The sequence below is a fragment of the Rhea pennata genome, chromosome 3, assembly GCF_028389875.1.
Source record: "Rhea pennata isolate bPtePen1 chromosome 3, bPtePen1.pri, whole genome shotgun sequence".
In the NCBI taxonomy this organism is placed as follows: Eukaryota; Metazoa; Chordata; class Aves; order Rheiformes; family Rheidae; genus Rhea; species Rhea pennata.
The window spans coordinates 114,427,436-114,448,835 of NC_084665.1; the positions used below are offsets into that span (position 1 = coordinate 114,427,436).

The following is a 21,400-nucleotide window of genomic DNA, read 5'->3' on the forward strand; positions in this document are numbered from 1 at the left end:
GCAAAGATACTGAGCAGCTCCTGGAGGACCTTTGACTCTTAATAAATAGAAATATGTCATGTTAGTGGAAGTTCTTCATTCTGGGAGTTTGCAGGAGTGCACAAGAAGATGAAAGAATTGAATGACCTGGACCTCCGAGAAAAACTGTGAGAAAGGAAGTTTCTGTTAAACAAATGAAGGTGCTGGAGCTAAACATGCGGGCAGCACGTCATTTTCTAGGAATTAATATGGAATATCATGAAAACAGAGATTATAACCAGCAGGTAGTGGCAAAAATCTTGACAACAGGAAAATTGTTGAAAAGGGCTCAGATTTTTATTAATATGACCCTGAAACCCTTGAAAATTTTGTTCAACAATATGTCACCTGAACACTGCGTTGTGTGTTCAGAGATAAAAGGAACAAAATGCTCATAGTGTTGACTTCAAAATAACACATGTAAGTATTCTCAGTGCATGGCTCAGAATAAACAGTGCTATAAAATGAGTTTCTGGAGAGTTTCCAGACATTTAAGCAGGACATAGCAAAGTCAAATAAAAGCTACAAAAAAAAAATATATATATATACATGAAATTGACACTGTCTACCACAGTACTTGATGTGCACATCCAGTCCATTCAAACATAATGAATTATCATGCACAAAACTGAATTCTGTCCTAATATTTTTTCTGAAATATTACTGTTATTCAGGCACTTTAACAAATTCAGGGCCTCCAAAAAAGCGCCATAAAGGTTGGTCACCAGAATCCCCATCATCTACAGAAACTTGGAACTTGCAGCTCAACCCACAGGTTCCAAATAGAATTAAAAACGGTAAGCTATACCCAAAATAATGATGATACTAGTTTTATTATTCAGAAAATAATGGGGAAAAAGAAGCAATATTTTAAAGGTATGTGCGGATTCCCAGTAGAGTTTTGAAGAATGTTGGATGCCTACTTTCTCAGAGTTATTTGGGTGCATCATTTCCATTGGTTTTGCTTTGAGGCTCCAAGCCTAATTCTCATTAGTATCCAGTCATCCAATCATTAGTAATTAATCTCAACAGGTGCCTATGTCCATATTAGACAATTAAACACATTTGGGACACTAAGATTAGTGCCATAAGTCAAGTCAAGTTCACTTTTTTTCCACAGTGTTCTTGGCACTTGCTTGGATTTTATCGTCCAGATAGAGATAGAAGTTGCATGCAGTGAAACAAACCAACTTCGCCAAAACACTTTCTTTTAATGTGTTATTATTTAAAATAAAATTTCCATGAAGAAATCAGGACTGAACAAATTCTAAAGTTTTTTCAGGTCTAATTTTTTCTCTCTTACTATGTGTAGCAAGAAAATCTGCTTAGAATCAGAGAAACTAAATATATCATACAAATAAACCCATTGTAACTACTTGTGCATTAATATCACATATATCTCTATATTCTTGCATTCATACCAGCAATTGTTTGTTTATACCCATTTCAGTATCTTTATGTGATGTTTAAGGCCTCAGCAATGCAATTAATCTTCCAAGGAATTTAGCCTAGTAATATAGGTTGTATTAACAGTTCATGAAATGTGTGATATAGCTGTAAAAAGTATGTAAAACTGATATTAAAGGAGGACATAAGATGATATTTAATAACTGTTCATTGAGGAAATCGGTATTATCAGTATTAGCCCTGACAGTAATATTTTGCATGAAATTTTAGATGGAGGAAGCCTATCATCCTTACCACATTCTGCTTTGATGGGGCCAGCTTCATCTCCAATGGTGGGCTCAGGAGAACCTGTCTCAGTTCCTGACAACTTGCTGAAAATCTGTAAGGCAAAGCCAGTTATTTTTAAAGGTAACAAAACCTTTTTATCTTTTTTGTAAGAGCTATGTAGAGATCTGTCCTACTGCTAAGGACTGCTAAAGCTGTCACTTCTTAAAGGTTTGCTCTTAAAATGTTTAATACATACATGGCAAGTTATGAAATCGATGTGCGCAAACACTGTGTATTTTATAGGTCATGGAAATTTCCCATATCTTTGTGGAAACCTTAATGATGTCGTAGTGAGCCCTTTGCTGTACACTTGCTACAGAAATTCACAGTCTTTATCTAGAGCATATGAACAATATGGTGCCTCCACGATACAGCCTATTTCAGAGGAAATGCAGCTTTTATTGACTGTCTACTACCTTGTTCAACTAGGTAAGTTTATTCTTCATCCAGATGATAGACTACAATGGATACGCTACATTCTGGCAAATGAGAGAGGGAGTATTATGGCAGGGCAGTATCGCTAGTAGATCTTAAGTATTAAGGCTTAGGATCTTTTGTATTGAACAATTTTGTGTATGGTACTGAAACAAAACTAAATAATTGATCTTAAAGATCAGGCACACACTGAAATATATTCATGAGAAGTTCAGTTTTTATTATAATCTGGGATCTTAGCAATTAAAAACTACAAAGAAAAACAGCTGTATTTCATTGCCCTTGCATACAGTGCCATTCTCTGAAGTAGTATTAAGCTGGCATAGACAATACTCAGTCTCTTAAGTATTTCTGATTGCTGATACTCAGGTTCCAATTAGGGCAGCTTTACTTGAGTATCACAAAGGAACTTTAGGGTGCAGAATTTGGTTCACCTCCATATAAATATGAAACAGGATCTTCTCTGAAAAACTTACTTTGAAAGAAGAATTGATTTTGTTTCAACATCTTTGTTTAATTGTTTTATGATATGAACACTTTCCTCTTAATTTTTTAAGCCTCAGACCAGGTCCCTTTGATTGAAGATTTGGAACAAATATTCATGCGCTCATGGCGAGAATCACACCTCTCTGAAATCCGTCAGTACCAGCAGGCTATTCCACAGACCTTTTCTCAGGTGCCTAGCCAGATTGCACCAGTGACTTCAGCCCAGCTTCCCTGGCTGGCAGGCCTGGCAGCTAGTTCCTGTAATGACAGTGTCCATATCATTGAGTGCAGCTACTCTCTGGCGGAAGGGCTTTCAGAAATGTTTAAGCTGCTTATTGAAGGAAAGTTAATAAAGACAAACTACGTGGTGATCATATGCGCTAGTAGAAATCGAGCCATTGATTCATGCATTGTAATAACAGGTGAGCTTCCAAGGGTGTACCTCCAAACAAACCTGAATAATGCCATGTCCTCTGTTACAAGGGGTTAGGTTGGAGTTTCAGTAAGCTGCCTCAGATAGCAGAGCTTTGATCAAGAAATAATGAGCTTTGATGAACCCAAGTTGATGCTACAAAGCTGGGTGTCTGTCCCCAGCAGGTCATGCTGCCTACATTACCTGTTTTCTTACCAAGAAATCCCAAATAACACAACTACAAATAAATAATGGAGAGTTACAGCAAACACATAAAGATGCCCTGCTCTTTGTGGCTGCAGTATTACTTTGAGCAAGCGACTGAACATTTCCTTAATTCCTTAGAAAGATGGTCTTTTAACCTTATTCCCTTCAACAACCTGTCAGGGCCTATGCTGATAGTTAAATAAATGATTTGAATAGCCATCCAAAGATTCATTATGAGAGTAAGATAAACGACAAGTCCTTTGACTATCTATTTGCTTTTTTATATATTATATTAACACATATTTACTAAAATGGGAGAGAAATACAGAGAATTATAAATTACATATGTGCATACATATGTGTTAGAGATAAAAGAGCCTCATCTGTGCTATTTGTGTGTTTGTGCTATTCATTTAGCTAAGTGGAATTTTTATTATGATTTAGAACACTTTTACTTTAGTTTGAAGTGCTTTCAAATGGACTTTTTTGTCTTTTAGGGAAATATCAGGCAAGAGTTCTGTCTGAGAGCATGCTCAGTCCTTCAGACTACCAAAAGGAAGTTAATTATCAGCTGGTCACAGGCAAAGTGGAAACTTTGGGATCCTTCTTTAGCACTCTCTGCCCAGGTATATAGGATGTTATAAATAGATATATTTCCAAGTCCCTGCCTGAACCTTTTAAGTCAGTGAAAACTGCAGTGCTCATGACCTTTCAGAAGCAAGATATTATTAGAAAAATACAAAAATAAATGAGAAAGTTCTGTGAAAGTACATTTGAATTGAATTTTCTCCTAAAAGAATCAGTTTCTAAAATCTCTGTTTCATAAAAATCTTCAAGCAAGTCATTGAACATACAGTTCTTCACTGTGGAAGTCACAATAAATTATTTTGTCCTAAGGACATAGTTCATTTTGACCATGATAGAACACAGTTCTTTTATCAAAGGAATGATTTATCCTTTGAACTTGGCCTTATCATCCTGTCAACTTGATCATGATGCATGGGAAAGAAAGGAGAATTGCAGAGATCCGGTGTTGCTGGATTGCTTTTTAGCTGAGCAGACTGAGGATTACTGCAAGCAGGACTGTCCAGAGTTAGTTACAGCCGCATGGTAAATGTAACTGTATCACACAATTAGAGCAAATACAGTGCACTTGTCAGTGTTAATGAGACATTACAGTTCCCTCTGGCATTCATATCATTCCAGTAACTAGATCACAAGAACACTTGCTGGATATGTCTTGATATTTTGACTGGTCATTTTAGAGAAATCCTGTTTTCTTAGAACAGTCGTGTCTGTATTTATGTTACTGTTTCTGATCTTAGTTTCTTCAAAGAATGGTTCTCAAAATCCCCTGCTTTTGCTATTGTTTGGGCAGAGCAAGTAGCTGAAAAATCTAAAAGTACTTGCTATCCACATCCACTGGACTGTTGTTGGCAGGGCAGACCCTGCCATTCTAAGCTCAGTGCAGACAGTTCAGACATCTTTCCAAATGTTAAGAAAATATTGAGTACTCAGGACAGGCATGCTGTATTCTGTGTATAGGTTTCATCTGTAAGCAGGGCCCCTGCTGAATTTAATAGGGTATGTTTGTGGATGCACATAGTTCAGTAAAACTTATCTTGCTTGCTTCAGCATTGTGTGTAGCCACAAACCTCATATTTATTTCAGCTTTATAGTTTTGTCTGTTTCTCAGAAATGTTAAAGACTTTAAAATAAATATTTTGTATCAAATTTTTTCAAAGCTTATAATCCTTATTAGTGAACAGTAAAGCAGGATAGAGCAGCAGGATCACCTCCTCTGACCTGCTGGCAACACTCTTCCTAGTACTCTTCCTAACACTAAACCAGTTTCAGATCTTTGCTGTTTCTGATTTGTAGCAGGGTCTTGAAGCAGGTTTTCGACAATCCTCTGTAACACTCCTAGCCACTGTTATATAGAACTGATCTGTCATTCTCTGGCCTTTTAGTTGGTAATATGGTAAAAAAACAGATCCAATATAAAGTGATGAAAGAGTTCCGGTACAAAAGAACCAATAACCGAAAGCAGGACAACTAGCTAACATACAGCAATCTCTTTAAAATCTACTACAAAAATTCAATATGAATTGCATCGATCATTAACATACGTGTCTATATCACTATCCTTTCAATTTAATAGAGGGTGACATTGATTTTTTACTGGAGAAATTTTATCAAGAAAACCAAAAGCACATTTCTTCATCTCTTTCTGCTTCAGTAAAGAAACCAACAACACTGAATGGGACTGGAACAGCTATATGTTCAAGTAAGTAAGGAGGATTTTCTAAGGAGGTGAGAGTGTGAATGCTTCAGACTCGTTCTGCAGAGCCTTAGGTTCTTGAATTCTGTCTGAGTTTAACAGAAACTCATGTTTTGGGTTAACCATATTTACAGTGCTGGATGCTTTGCTTGATTCCACTGGATAGTGTAGTCTCTGAAGCTCTAAGACTTACTTTTGCAATTGCAGAACACTATTGTATGAGTTCAACTTCAGCCCTGAAGAATTTGAGAGACTCAGAGGACTATAATGCCCAAATGCAGAAAGATTCCTTTGCATATTCCATTTAGATTTTCATAGAACATAATTCTTACTCACAAACAACTTTGAAAAGCAGATAAATCATCCATTGCCAGACTTTAAGATTTTGCATGAGGTTAGGCTTTTGGCATTTCTCTAAACAGAATTTTGCCTCTTTACAGGTTATGACATTGAGCGACATCAGATTCGTCCATTCCAGCTAGCAGTGGCTCAGAAATTGCTGTCTCATATTTGCTCAATTGCTGACTCCAGCACTCAAAATCTTGATTTGGGTTCCTTTGAAAAAATTGATTTCTTGATTTGTGTTCCACCCTCCGAAGTGACTTATCAGCAGACTTTGTTTCATCTCTGGCACTCAGGTGCTTGTTAGTTATCTTCATTTTAGATATAAGAAACTTACTAGATTTGTATGTGTAAATACTGACTTTTTCATTTTCTTTAGGTATTTTATTAGAGCTTGGATTAGAAAAGGAGCATCTCACAAAGCGGAGGGTGGAACAGTATGTTATGAAGCTAGATGTTGAGGCCCAAATTAAATTCAAAGTCTTTTTACAAAACTCTGTGCAGAATCCGCACACACTGTTTGTCCTAATCCATGATCATGCACACTGGGATCTAATGAGGTAAGAGAACTGTAACTTGTTTTCAGAGGAATTATTGTTATTTGTATTAGCTCTCAAGATCAGCTTTTTGGCTTATCCCTTCCTTCATCTTTGTTTACAGCTTTCTTTTAACTTCATCTTCCCATGCAGTGAATAAACTTGTTTTCTCTTAAGGTCCTTGACTTATCCCTGTCCTGCTTATTGTATTAAGCCTCAGTGGAACATTTCAACTTTCCTTGCTCACTGTTTTTATCTTCTTTCAGCCACCACCATTGGTTTTTTAGGCTGGCTGTCATTTGTTCAAAGGAAGGCCTCCTGTGAAAGTATGCACAGCTCATTATTCTCCGTTAGTATCTTCTGGGCTGTAAAACATGCAAAACCCCCTGCACAGTGACTAGACAACTAATGAGCCAGCACTGCTGCTTGTTTCTTTAACTGATGGGAAGTTTTCCAGTACAATGGGTTTTTTTCTGTCTGCAGTCATTGATTTGAAAGAATTGAAAGCTTCTGTGGAAATACAGTGATTTCAGTGAAACTTCTGAGGGAACTGGAGAGATTTTGACAGACGCTTATTGAGCTTCCTGTCAGCTTTGCCTAGCTTGTTGCTTCCCCCACAGTGCCATATTTCCTTGGCTTCTCAATGCTTGGCCTTCTAAGAAGCTGGGCTGCTTTTGCTTCCCAGCTCCCGAGGCACTGGGGAGCTTGGGGACATACTCAGTTCTGGAAACACCAACATGTTGCAACTATGGGAACATCGTAGTGTTTCTGAAACTAAACATTATGAAATTTCACTTGCAAATGAAATGATAAGGTCTTGGCTTTCATGCTAGTTAAGAATGACCATTTTCCCCAAACTTTTTTTTGCATATATGAGAGTTTCCTCTTCAGCTCTCTTCTATCTTAGGAGCTTAGGGGCTCTGTTACAGCTGTAACATCCATGAGTGGCAGGCAAGTACTTATATTGGTGCTTAATGCTGATATTTTTTCCTTTTATCTAACAAAGATGTATAAGTGACAGATATTTAAGTGTCTATCTTATAGAGTAGGATTCATGGCACCTAACTGAATTCAATTAACTGGGATGCCTAAATGAGGAATGTAATTGTCCTGGATTGCCTAAACAATCAAAATAGATGCAGGCATCTCCAAAGACTGACTTAGATCATGGGTGGACTCAGGTTCTAGAGTTACTTATCGCTCTTCACTGATAACAGAAGACTGAAATGAGTAGACCTGTAACTTAGTCATTGCAGGTAAATGCCAAAAATTAGATAGCATGAATTTGTACTGAAGTTTGTACTGGAGCAAGGAGCTGACTGAAAGTGTTTCATGGTACTGACATTTGCTCTAACAATAACTATTCCCTTTCATAATACCTCTATTACAGGTAGTCATCTTCTGTATTTCTGTCATATTGACTTATTGTCATTTGTCTACCTTGATTTTTGTAGTGAGAATTATATTTTCTTAAGGGCAACAGTAACAATCTGGCCATAATTACTAGAGGACTGTGTGGCTATTGGTAACTGGCATAAAGTCAACTTCTTTTCATCCTTTCTCTCTCATGTTCTGGATACTGTTAGAGCCTGGTAATTTGCTAGCGAGGGAGTTTACCAGATTTAGAAATTTTCAGCTGCAGTGAAATAACTTGAATTTTTCTTCCCATCCTCCTATGCAACAAAAGCAGGGCACAGAATAGAATCCTAAATTTCTTGTACATGTTTATCTTCAGTTTCCCATCCAAGTAAAGATATTCCACTGACACAAATGTTCCTTTATGACAATCACTTTGGAGAGTTTTGGATTTCTTTTTTGCAGTGCTATGCATAGCCTTTATCCTCAAACAGAACTGTCTACAGGACTTGTTGACAGACTGTTGAACTGCAGGGAGGTGAAAGAGGCACCAAATATTGTGACCCTCCATGTGACTTCCTTCCCCTATGCGCTGCAGACACAACATACTCATATCAGCCCTTACAATGAGATCCACTGGCCTTCTTCATACAGCAATGTAAGATTTGAGATGCTTTTATGAGATTTTCATAAGTTATGTTACATTTACATGTTTGGCAAGACTTTGGAGGACCCATGATTTTTGTGGACAAGAATGAAATTTTTGTAGCATCTTTTTCTTGCTTAGTTTGTGGCAGACACTTTTTCTCTTTGCTTATCCTTTCATTACTTGCTGTTTTCTTCATTCCCTTTGTAACTTTTATGAACTGTAGTAGCTCAGCTAAAAACCTTTGAGCTACATGAATGGAAACCATCTGAAAATCTCACTCTAGTGCATTACAATATTAGTGTATGTACATACATGTTTTTTCTTCATATATATACATATGTGTGCATATTTCTACCTATATCTGGGGAGCAAGAAGGAAAGAGAAAGAAACATGAAAAAATCCAGTCAAACTTCTTTCTCTCACAAAAATTAATTCCGTTTCTTTCTTTCTGTTCTAATATATGTCTGAATGTAAACCTACATTTATTAGAGAAAGGGATTGCAGATATATAAAATATCAGTGATTATCAATTATAAAGTAATAGAAGAGAGACTTTTCTTTAAATAGTTGTTGCTTCATCTGTTCCAGGGTGTAGATTTATACCATGAAAACAAGAAATATTTTGGACTGTCAGAATTCATTGAGTCCACCCTGTCTGGACACAGTATTCCGCTGCTTCGATATGACAGCTCTTTTGAAGCAATGGTTATAGCTTTGGGGAAAAGGTACAGTACGGATTTTGTTTTAATAAGGAAATTATTCATTTAGTGACTTGAGTTATTGGACTGCAAGCTGAAAACCTGTTTTTTTTTTCTTGCTGACCTGTGAACAAAATATGTATTCAAGGGTATCTCACAAACTCTTTATTTTCTCTGTCATTTTTTTTGTATATATTTGGTCAGTAATCTAATCAGTCTCAGCTGTCTATTACTTCAACACTGCTTAGTCCAATGTGATGTTGCTTGGAACAAGTAGCTACTTCTAGATTATAATCATTTTAGGTTACATCATCATGTAATCTCAAATGCATTGTTACTCTTGTCCAATATTATCGCTTGCTGACCTTGGCTGATTTTGATGTATATAATTTGTGTATGCTGTAGTTGAACCACAAAGAGAAAGTCAGATTTCACTATAATTTGTGCACATTAATCAGTAGTAAAAACTGTAGAGTATCATCAGAGCTTGAAAATACATCATCAGTTAGTTTTTCTTGCTCCCTGTGGAGGGAGTCAGAAAATCTGAAGTCACTGGAAGAGAATAGTGACACATTATGTGCATGCTTGCAACTGTGGATGAACTTTTGGGAGTCTTTAAGAATGAGACAGAACAAACAGAACCTTGTTTGTTTGTATTGCTAACTGGGAAACTGAACACATCCACACTTAGCTGCTGGGGCACTCTGATCCCGCATATCAGGTTCTTTTTTAAGCAAGTGATAGCTCCTATTTGTACTGTGCACCTGGATTTAATTTCTGTGAAAACAGGACAAGAAGCTATTGCATATCCATCTCTCTCCCTTCTATGGATTGAGGATTCAGATATGGTATATACCTGGACTTGGGAACTTGGAACTCTCCTGAGATGCTGCCTATATTTTTGTTACCCTTGGAAACAAGAATGAATTGGTTTAATGTTTCAGTAAGAAAACATGAAAGAAAAACCTCAGAATAACATATCATGAAGAGTATTGTACCCATCAACAAGTTTGTTCATTTTTAACAGAGGTATTACTGAGTGCATTAGCAAATTCTGATTGCTTAGTAACTTGACATGATGTAACTCCACTGGCCTTTTTGCTTATTAAATCTTTATTGAGAAATGGAGAGATATGATCAGTTCTGATTGTGAAATGATACATTGCAAAGACTATCTGACTGCAGTTCAGTGAGATGCTGTTCTGTTGAATAGTAGATATGATTTTTAACAGGATAAAATCTTGTGTTTACTAGATTTTGTAAAACATTAGCTTTCTCACTTAGGCACTTTAATACTTCACTATTTAATTCACCATTTATTTCAGGTTTCCTAGGTTACACAGTGCAGTGATAAGGACTTTTGTCCTCATACAACACTATTCTGCAGCTATGATGGCAGTGTGTGGTCTTTCTCAGATGAAGAATTACACCTCAGTTGAAACTCTGGAAATCACCCAAAACCTAATAAATTCATCAAGACAATGTCCTAGTGGTCATGGCCTCATGGTAGTGTTGAGAATTCCATGTACTCCGCTGGCTGCAGTGGCATATGAACGTCTATATAATGTAAGGGAAAGACTCGCCCTTGAGGATAACTTTGAAATAATCTTGGGAAATCCTAATTCTGGAATCACAATAGGGAAGCACTTTGTGGAGCAACTAAAGGTAACTTATAGAATGACATATGCTGGGAAGCACACACTTCATTAGATGGGAAGGTGGGAGACTTTACTGGTGAAAGGTATGAATGTAAGCTAAAGTGCATGCAGTACCAGTAAAAATTAAAACCTATTATAAGGAGCATGACTCTTATCTTTCAGGGTCATCGTCTGTGATTCCTGTTACAGTCCTACCTCTGATTATGTTCTAGTTGCTCAGTTTAGTATTAAGTAATATGGGTAAAGCTTCATTCACTTCTGACAGCAACCATCCCAAACAGCTGAACTGCTTTTATATTTACGGACCACACACAACAGGGAAAAAAATCCAACTGAAAAAATGTCACAGTTTTGTCACAGAATCATCCTAGTCATAGCACAACAAAAGATTTTTATCAGTGACCAGTTGAGAGTTATGTTGTCACCAGCAGATGGCATGAACGGACCAAAGCAGTATGCTAGTTAGTGTCTTAGAAAAAAACAGTATTCCCATCTCAATATTTGATGTTGTCTGGACCATGTGTTGATTCATAGATTCATGAGTTCACTACTTTAGGTCCATGGTCTAGGCTCATGTATATAACACTGCCTGTCACTTGATCACCAAAATAAAAATGTATTTACATTCTAAGATGGTGTATAATACAATATATGTACTGTGTAATATACAACACATTCTGCATTATGTCTAATTGGATATGCATTAGAAAAATTTCTTTGAGATCCAGGATCTCATTCTGCTATAGACTAGGAGTGATTTATCCTGAAAAATCAGCATTAGTTTAGAATCACATCCTGGTTATCTTCTCCAAAAGGCACAACACAGTATTAAATGAACGAATTTCAGAGGCTGAATCATTTAACTGTTGCTTCTACTGCTCATTCCTTATTTGTAGATCAATGCCACAGCATAATATACTAATTTTGGTGTGAGTAAAGCAGTACATCCTGATGCTAAACGTCAAAATACAGATCTAGTTATCAAACATCTCTTGAAAATATCAGAAAAATTGATAGCTTTAGGGAGGTGGGGGACTGCAGGAGGCTTCAGAGGATAACAAGTGAGGACAGTGGTATGTGTGTGTGTTTGACACTTCCAGCTTCCCCCAATTCTTCCAAGGTGCAAAAGTCTCACTCCTAGCTTATTTCCTTTCTTAGACTCACAGATCCATACTTCTAACTGGCGAAGAAGCAATCCTCTATGCTCCTCTGTCCCCAGAAGCTCCTACTCATCCTTTTTGTCTCCTTGTGTGCTGAGGAGAGAAAGAAAATGCCAGGACAGAGCCAGGGAGGGGAAATAAAGGAGAGATTGCAAGAGATGTGCGCTCTGTCTATTGTGTCCCCAGGAAAAGGAGTGAATGCATCTCATTGTTGCAGTATCTACCCTTGTACATTCTCGCCTCTGTGCTATACATCTGGGAAGCAGAGAGGCTTTTCAGGCCAGGACATACTGTCCCAATCTCCTCAGCCTTGCAGCAGGCAAGATGTCTACCTAATAATGTGCTGAGAAGTTGTGCAGTCTTAGAGACTGGCTGTGCTGTGTAGCTTCCCTTGGTAGAACATCCATGCACTGTACAAACAGATCCATATAAAGGATGGTAAAGTATTCTTTCTGTGTTTTTCTTTGTGTCTTATGTATATGTCCAATACTATCTCTTACCTTAATCAGATCTGGCAGAAAATTGAAGATGTAGATTGGAGGCCACAGACATATTTGGAATTGGAAGGTCTGCCTTGTATATTGATATTCAGTGGTATGGATCCACAAGGGGAGTCTTTGCCACGGTAAGAAAGTCCTGACAGTACTGTATTTTCTCTGTGGCAGGTTTTTATCCATTGCTTACCAGATGGCTAATTATTAACTGTGTCATTGTTCATGGGAGCCCCAAACTGAGATTTCAGTAGCGAGGACTTTCTTTTTCATTTTTGGCAGTTTTTGTATTATGGATTCAAAAAATGTGGCAGCTGGAAATGGTGGTTGGTGTGTCTGGGACAGTGAAAATTAATGAGGGATAGAATTGAGACTTCTACTACAAGTTTCAAACCTTTTGAGGTTTGTGAGATTATTTCTGTTTTCCAAGTGGGTAAGGTAGATTGCTGGTGTAAGCATGTAGAATTCCTCTCAAGTTCAGTTTGGCCCTTGCTATAGGCAGAATAGAACTGGGTCAAAAAATGTTATGAGATATGTCTCAGTTAAGGGGGGAGAGTAAGAGTGCTGAGAAAAGGTATCTAGAGCTAACACCTTGGAGTATCTGAGACATTTGCAAGATGCTGGCATATGCAGGACCTGTGGGGAGATCCATTCCTTCTGGAGTGGCACCTGGAAGCCAGGCCCAGTACCCTAGAGCCACTAAAATGGCACTAGGTGCTTTTGTGTATTCAACTGATTCCTATTTTGTGTGCCAGGCTTAGAACACACATGACTATTCTGCTTCTTATGCTGATACTAATTTGCAGTGCACTATACTAATTTGCAGTGCACTAGATTAAGATACTTAAATAGATTAAGAATAACAAAATTATATATGCTGCGGTGATAAACTTATCAAGCACACAAGGTATACTCTGTTCTATTTCATCCATAGTGGATCATGACAAAATTCCTCTTTGGCTGCTTGTGTAAAAGAAATAAAGGAGTAGATTACAGTGAATTTTCATACTACCCCTCTGTTTCTCTCCAGATCATTGAGATACTGTGACCTCCGTTTAATAAATTCATCCTCTTTAGTAAGGACAACCTTGGAACAAGAGCTTGGTTTGGCAGCATACTTTGTGAGCTCAGAAATTCATACAGAGAAAGCAGTTGTGAATGATGTGGTAGAGAGTGACCCAGAGAAACTAAGCAGCACTGATAATGAAGATGAAGAAATAGCGACAGAAGGTATTATTAGTAGAAACAATAAAAGAAGCTGTAAAATGATTGAGCTGTATTAGAGAAAGCAGGATTGCATGGGCATCTAGTCAATGAGGCTTTCTGGAGTTAGTCTTAGTGATTCAACTCTGCTCCTCTGTTTCCCTTCATCTCACTGAATCTCTGTTTCCTCACCCTTCCCTGCTCCCTGCCCAGGGACCATTGCTGCTGCTGCCTTTTAATCTGTGGCAGTCCTGGTGCTGCATTTCTGTTCTCTCTGCTTTCTTGTCTCCCTGCTATAGTGCTTTTTCTTTCTTTTTTTTTTTTTTTTTTTTTTTTTTTTTCTTTTTTCCCTGTATGTTCTAGCAGCTACCTTGGGGAGCTCAAGTGAATACACTCAGGAAAGCTCCCTGTTAAGAGTTCTGTGCTGGGCTGCGCTCCCCCTCAGCAGGGAGGTATGCGCTTTACTGGCTTTACTGTTAGGGAAGCAGTGACCCAATCCCCTTCCCACAACAGAGGCAACTCCACCTAAACTATCCCTGACAAATGCTGCCAAGCATATGCCTACATACACTGATGAAGACTCTTCCTAGGGGAACTGTATATAATCAAGCTGAATAATCTCCAGTTTTGTAAAACAGTATGGCTGGATAACAGATTGGAGTATAGTAGCTTTTGAGTTCTACTTGAAAATGTCCATGAATTCAAATGGAAAGTGTGAAGTTGTTGAGTTTACTATTCTTTAAGTGCAAAGGAGAACATATAAAAGAACATATAAAAGTGAAAATATGCTACAATAACTTACCCAGGAACAGAATTTTTGCTTTGAATGACATATCAGGCATCATTAGATTCTTAACATTATTCCTTTACTGACTATTGTGCCTTGCGACTGTGGAAAACAAAGGAATTTTTAACCCTCTAAGTTAGTTAAATCTCACACTATGTGCTATCATTTATTTGTGTATAGTATGAGGAGGAGGATAACTGATTACTGTTCATTAATTAAGTTCTTACATAATAATAAGGATAGCATATTAGGGTAAGGAAATAATCAACTATTTACTTTAATAAAATATGTACCTTTGATATAAGAATGAAATACCTAAGGTCATACTCAGACTGTCAACAATAGTTAACTACTTTTGGTGTGATGACTACTTCTCTCCAATTAGTACAAAGTAAGCCAAGATTGTATATGATAAGAGTCTAGTTAGGCATCTAAGTTATGAGGTTACTCTTCTAGTCCATAAAGTATGGTAAGCTCCTCCAGATTCCAATTCAGAACACTAAGAAAGACCCATGGTCTAAGATGTCTGCTGGAGGCGCTTACACCTCTGTTTGTTATAGTAAAACTCTACAGAAGTAAGAAATTTAACTTAGAAGCCTAAGCTAGGAACCTCAAGTGAATATCCTTGGTGGCTGTCTAAGTATGGCCTGTCATCACCAAAATCTGGCCACAAAGCTGTAATGTATGGAGTAGGAGGTAATTTCTTAACATACTGACAAAATAGAGCTTGTTGTCAGTCGATTTCCCTGACAGTGGATTAGTGTGGAAAGTAAGGCATGGGTAGGAAAGAGAGAATGCGGCTGGGATGTGGCTAGTAATTGGCAGCTTTTGGCGACAGCATCTACTTTGTAAGGCTATTGCAGCTCAGCATAACTAGATCAGTCTATAGGCTGATCCAATATTGCATGATACAAACACTCTCCACACTGAGAACAGTGTCTGAATACGATCAGAACCCAAACTCTTACCTGCTTTTCCTCACCCTTTGATTTTGACAGTGTAGCTGTAACTTAGATGCTTACTTAAAATGCATTTTCTTTTTGTTTTCCCCTTTCACCATTCATGAAACAGGCTCTACTTCAGAAAAGAGAAGTCCAATGAAAAGAGAAAGATCTCGTTCTCATGACTCTGCATCTTCATCTCTCTCTTCAAAAGCTTCCAGTAAGACCTTAAGATCATTTATATTGTTATATTTAGAACATAAAAGAGCCTTTTTAATCAAATTGCTAAATGAAGAATAAAAGGCATAAATTAATTAAGCTTTTGTCAATGCCTACTTTAATAGGTTACTATAAGATGCCTTCAAAAATGATCATTTAAGAATCAGACTCCTGAAATACATGAAATAACATCTGTTCTAGTTTTAAAAAATAATCATAAGGTGGGTTTGTTCTAGCACAGGCAATCCTTTAATATGTGACACTGAATTATGACTCCTCAGTTAGTACTGTCATGCTTGAGTGTGTTCACTGAAGCTGTAACAATTTACCAAGAAGAAAACATACTTCACATTTTTAAAAAAAATCTTTTGAAATTCTGTAGGAGAAAACAGCTCATTCTGGATGTCATCTCTAAGCATATGGAGGAAAAGAAGGTGATCAGGAGTAGTCATCATGGATTCACCAAGGGGAAATCATGCTTAACCAGTCTAATAACCTTCTGTGATGGCATGACTGGCTGGGTAGATGAGGGGAGAGCAGTGGATGTCGTATACTTTGACTTCAGCAAGGCTTTCAACACTGTCTCCCATAGAGACATCCTCCTAGATAAGCTCAGGAAGCATGGGTTAGATGAGTGGACAGTGAGGTGGATTGAGAACTGGCTGAAAGGCAGAGCTCAGAGGGTTGTGATCAGTGGTACAGAATCTAGAATGCCTATGGCTAGTGGCGTCCCCCAGGGGTCAATACTGGGTCCCATCCTGTTCAACTTCTTCATTAATGACGTGGACGAAGGGACAGAGTGCCTCCTCAGCAAGTTTGCTGATGATACCAAACTGGGAGGAGTGCTTGATACACCTGAGGGCTGTGCTGCCATTCAGAGAGACCTGGACAGGCTGGAAAGTTGGGTGGAGAGGAACCTCCTGAGGTTCAATAAGGGCAAGTGCAGAGTCCTGCACGTAGGGAGAAATAACCCTAGGCACCAGGACAAGCTGGGGACTGACCTGCTGGAAAACAGCTCTGCAGAGAAGGACCTGGGAGTGCTGGTGGACAACAAGTTGACTATGAGCCAGCAACGTGCCCTTGTGCCAGAAAGGCCAGTGGTATCCTGGGATACATTAGGAAGAGCGTTGCCAGCAGGTCAGGGGAGTGATCCTGCTGCTCTACTCTGCCCTGGTGAGGCCTCATATTGAGTACTGTGTCCAGTTCTGGGCTCCCCAGTACGAGAGAGACATGGAGCTACGGCAGAGAGTCCAGCACAGGGTTACTAAGATGATTAGAGAACTGGAGCACCTGCCCCATGAGGAACGTCTGCGAGAGCTGGGCCTCTTTAGGCTGGGGAAGAGAAGACTGAGGGGGGATCTTATCAATGTGTACAAGTATCTGAAGGGAGGGTGTCAAGAGGATGGGGCTGAACTCTTTTCAGTTGTCCCATGCAAAAGAACAAGAGGCAAGGGGCACAAACTGAAACATGTGAAGTTCTGTCTGAACATCAGGAAAAACTTCCCTGTGCGAGTGACGGAGCACTGGCACAGGTTGCCCAGAGAGGTTGTGAAGTCTCCTTCTCTGGCTGCCTGGATGCAACCCTGTCTACCATGCTGTAGGTGACCCTGCTTGAGCAGGGAGGTTGGACTAGATGATCTCCAGAGGTCCCTTCCAACTTTACCCATTCTGTGATTCTGTGAAAAAGTGTGCTTGCTCTTTTTTATATTTTTATCTTTTCATTGTTGCTCTGGAATGTTTGCTCACTAAGTTTGTGCCGTTCAAATGGTCCTTTAGAGGCAGATCGTATTTAGTCTTTGCTTACTTTTTAATCGGTGAACTGATGTAGAAAGTATGAGGCAATGTTTAGAACTAGAGCTTTTCTGTCTGATAAATTTCTATATATGCTTTTTATGCAGATGAAGAGGAGAATTCAATAAAAGTGGGAAATATAGATATATGTAGGGTATAGATATGAGTCACAGTCTCATGCAGCTTTTCAAATCAACTATAAGGTAAATACTTTCTGATCTAATTGTAATTTTTAACATAAAGACATGGGTGGGTATTTGGCCCATGATTTCTTTTCCTACAAGCACAATGGTAATTACAAAAGGAAAAAACAAACTTTTAAGTGTTTGGTTCATTCTTTCTACTTTACCGCTAGACTGGAGTCTCCATGGAGTGTGTAATTCCCATTTCATCTGTAAAAATTTGGATGTTCCTTGAACCACCTCTGAAATAAAATGAGGTCCATTATCTGAGGATATACCTTCAGGAATCCCAAATCGAGGAATTATCTCTTTTAGTAAAATTTTAATTACTTCTTTTGCACGACTGGTGGAGCATGGGAAGGCTTCTGGCCAATCAGAAAATGTATCTACCAGAACAAGTAAATATTTAAACTGACCACATTTAGGCAATTCAGAGAAATCTATCTGCCAGTGTTCCCCTGGGGTTAATCCTCTTAGTTCTCCCATAGGTGGTTTCTTCTGAATTTTGGGGTTGTTTGCACAACAGGTAGGGCATCTCCTTACAATAAGGTCAGCATTTGATAGCATCTTTGATCCCGCAGCATATCTTTTTACGCTGCTTATCATAGCATCTGCTCCCATGTGAGTTTCTTCATGCAGTCTCTTGAGGAGCACTTCCATCATTTTGGCTGTAGTTAAAACTTGTCCGTTTGGGGTGACCCACCACTCTTCAGCATTTTTTGTACATTTTAGCCTTTCTGCCAATTGATTTGCTTTGTCTGAATATTCAGGAGGTCTCATTTGTATTTTTCTACTGAGTAATAAAGCCCCAATCACCTGTCCTGCTAGTGCTGCCTTTTTGGCTGCCATATCTGCTCTCCTGTTCCCTTGTGCCACTTTGTTATTTCCCTTCTGGTGGGCTTTGCAATGCATTATAGCTACTTCTTTGGGTTCCATTATTGCTTGTAACAATCTTTATATCTCTTGTCCATACTTTATATTACTTCCTTGAGAATTTAAGAGCCCTCGTTCTTTCCAAATTGCTCCATGAGCAAAAAAAGTCCCCAAAAATTTAACAGGCTCACTGTCGCCTCTAAACATATTTGCTCTGAATCCGCTCCAATCAAAATGTCATCCACATACTGTAAAAGAGTGACATTTTTGTTACCTTCCTGCCACTGGGCTAGTTCTTTGGCCACGATCTCACCAAACAGGGTAGGACTGTTCTTGAATCCTTGAGGAAGAACCGTCCAGCATAACTGCTCCTTCCTCCTTGTGGTGGGACTTTCCCATTCAAAGGCGAAAATTGTCTGGCTTTGTTCTTCTATAGGAATACAGAAAAAAGCATCTTTTAAATCTAGCACTGTAAAACAATTGTTAGTCTCAGGCACCGAGGCTAAAAGAGTCTATGGGTTTGGCATGGTTGGATGGATATCTTTTGTTATTTGGTTCACTGCCCTTAGGTCCTGGACCAGTCGGTATTCTTGGGAGCGCGGTTTCCTTACCGGCAGGATTGGTGTATTGAATTCAGACTGACACTCTCTAAGCAAGCCATATTGCAAGAAGGCATTAATTAGGGGTTCCAATCCTGTACGTGCTTCTAGCTTGATAGGGTACTAATGCACCCTAACTGGCTTCGCTCCTGATTGTAGCTCTATTTTGACTGGAGTTGCGTTTTTTGTTTTACCTGGCTTTGTTGAGGCCCAAATCAAGGGAATCACCGCATCCAATACACTTGAAGGGATACTTGCACTGTTATTGTCTGGAGCTGATCCCATCAAAAGGCAGATTTGTGCTCTCCATGCCGATTCTGGAGGGATGTGGAGCTGCACGGAACTCTCACAAGAGGTCACCTGCGCATTCAGTTTGCATAGTAAATCCCATCCTAATAAAGGGAGGGGACACTCTGGCATATAGAGAAATTCATGAGTCAATTTAGTACCTCCAATCGTACACTCCATTGGTTGCAAAAATGGCCTCAAAGCTTTCCTTCCCGTAGCCCCAACAATAGTGGTAGTAGTCTTACTTAAGGGTCCTTTACAACTAGTTATCACTGAATGAGTGGCTCCACTATCTAATAAAAATCTATAGTTTCATTCCCCAGCTTTACTGGAACCAGGGGATCAGCTGAGGAAATTCTGATTTTCTCCCCTGGTCCCCTTCATTCCATATCTGACTCCTCTAACATAATTAGGTCGGTGTTTGCTGGGCTCTGTAGCTTTGTTATCCTTCTTTGATTTGGACATTCATCTTTCCAGTGCCCTTCCTGTCTACAAATTGCACACTGATTTGGACCCAAAGCAGGTCTAGGGAGGCCTCCTCCTGGCCTCCCTCCCCTTTCGCCTCTTCCTCCTCTGTTACCTCTTCTGCTTCCCCTGCCCCTGCCTTGGAATTCATTCCTCTGGACAGCTGCCAGGATAGCAGCCTGTAGTTTCATTTGATTTTGTGTTTCTCTTGTTCTCTTTTCATCTCGATTATTCTATACCTTATACGCTATTTCTATCAGCTGTGAAATAGACATTCCCCCAGCTCCATCTACCTTCTGTAGCTTCTTTCTAATATCCTGAGCTGACTGGCCAATGAATAGCATATTAAACAGTCTTTGATTCGCTTCCTCATTTGGATCCAGGTCTGTCCATTTTCTGGCTGTTTTGCATAATCTTTCATAAAAGGCCGAGGGATTTTCTTCAGGCCCTTGCTTTACTTCATACAATTTTGATACATTCTTTGGTTTCGGAACCCCGTACCGAACCCCGTATAAAATTAGCTGTTGATACTGCCTCAATAGCTCCCTACCCCCGCTCCTATTTGGATCCCACTCTGGATCCTTTCTGGTGGGTAAATAGACCTCAGGATCTGTCCCTTCTCTCACCCTCTTCTTTTGCCTTATCAATTATCAGCCTCTTTTCTTCTCCTATCAGGAAAGTATTCAACAGCGCCTGCACATCTCCCCAGTTAGGATTATGAGTTATCATAATAGTCTCCAAAAGTTGATGCAGCTTCTCAGGATTTTCCCTATATGATCCAATAGACTGCTTCCAGTTTAGTAAATCCGAGGTTGTAAAAGGAACATGTGCAAATACTGGCAGCCCTTCTGGTCCCACTGCTCGTCTCAAAGGAGCCTGTATAACAGGTTGTTTCCATCTCCTAGTTCAGCCAGAAACAGGGGAAAAGAAACGGGAGAGGGAGGGGGGGCGATGCTTCAACTGAGGTGGACTCATTTCCACAAGAGGGGGGCACTGTCAGTGATTGTACATCCTCCTGCTCCTCTCCATTCAAATTTTTTCTGTTAGCACAATACCCGCTCTTTTCCTTCTTTCCTACTGCAACCATTACAGATTCCTCTTTACTTATAAGTTCACATTCCCTTTGAATTTCTGGTTCCTTATATAGTGACACAAAAGCCTCCATATAGGGTATTTCATCCCACTTCCCCTTTCGGCAACAAAACAGCAGTAACTGTAATATAGTGTTATAGTTCAAGGTCCCATTTTTTGGCCATTGCTCATCACATTCCAACTTAAACATTGGCCACCATTTATTACAACATCTTTTCATTCTTTTTTGTCATCTAATCTCCTCCAAAAATATTCCAGTGTTTCAAAATACAACCCAAAGGGCTACAGGGAGGAATCATGGATTGGCTTGATCCCATGTCAATTACCTAGAAATACCAACCTTATTACCTAGAAATACCTTTTTTCCCGTACCTTTGTGTGCACTCAGCTCTGACCCCTCTGGTCAATTTAAGGCAACCTTTGCCGAGCGTCTACGTGCGACATAATTCAACATAATCTTCCGCGGAAGTAAGTAAATTTTATACTCACCAATCCA

The 21,400-nt window shown here is 39.1% G+C and overlaps 1 protein-coding gene across 2 annotated transcripts in view; it reads left to right on the forward strand.

Annotated features, from left to right (window-relative positions):
• GREB1 (growth regulating estrogen receptor binding 1) overlaps nucleotides 1–21,400 on the forward strand; it is a 61,044-nt gene that overhangs the window by 18,016 nt on the left and 21,628 nt on the right. For both annotated transcript variants that reach the window (XM_062571161.1, XM_062571162.1), the window contains exons 7-20: nucleotides 693–815; nucleotides 1,696–1,833; nucleotides 1,996–2,181; nucleotides 2,745–3,095; nucleotides 3,790–3,918; nucleotides 5,454–5,579; nucleotides 6,014–6,211; nucleotides 6,295–6,475; nucleotides 8,273–8,465; nucleotides 9,046–9,182; nucleotides 10,481–10,820; nucleotides 12,483–12,598; nucleotides 13,495–13,694; nucleotides 15,526–15,615. In XM_062571161.1, the coding sequence (XP_062427145.1) occupies nucleotides 693–815; nucleotides 1,696–1,833; nucleotides 1,996–2,181; nucleotides 2,745–3,095; nucleotides 3,790–3,918; nucleotides 5,454–5,579; nucleotides 6,014–6,211; nucleotides 6,295–6,475; nucleotides 8,273–8,465; nucleotides 9,046–9,182; nucleotides 10,481–10,820; nucleotides 12,483–12,598; nucleotides 13,495–13,694; nucleotides 15,526–15,615 (2,508 nt within the window). The remainder of the gene's footprint in view (nucleotides 1–692; nucleotides 816–1,695; nucleotides 1,834–1,995; nucleotides 2,182–2,744; nucleotides 3,096–3,789; nucleotides 3,919–5,453; nucleotides 5,580–6,013; nucleotides 6,212–6,294; nucleotides 6,476–8,272; nucleotides 8,466–9,045; nucleotides 9,183–10,480; nucleotides 10,821–12,482; nucleotides 12,599–13,494; nucleotides 13,695–15,525; nucleotides 15,616–21,400) is intronic.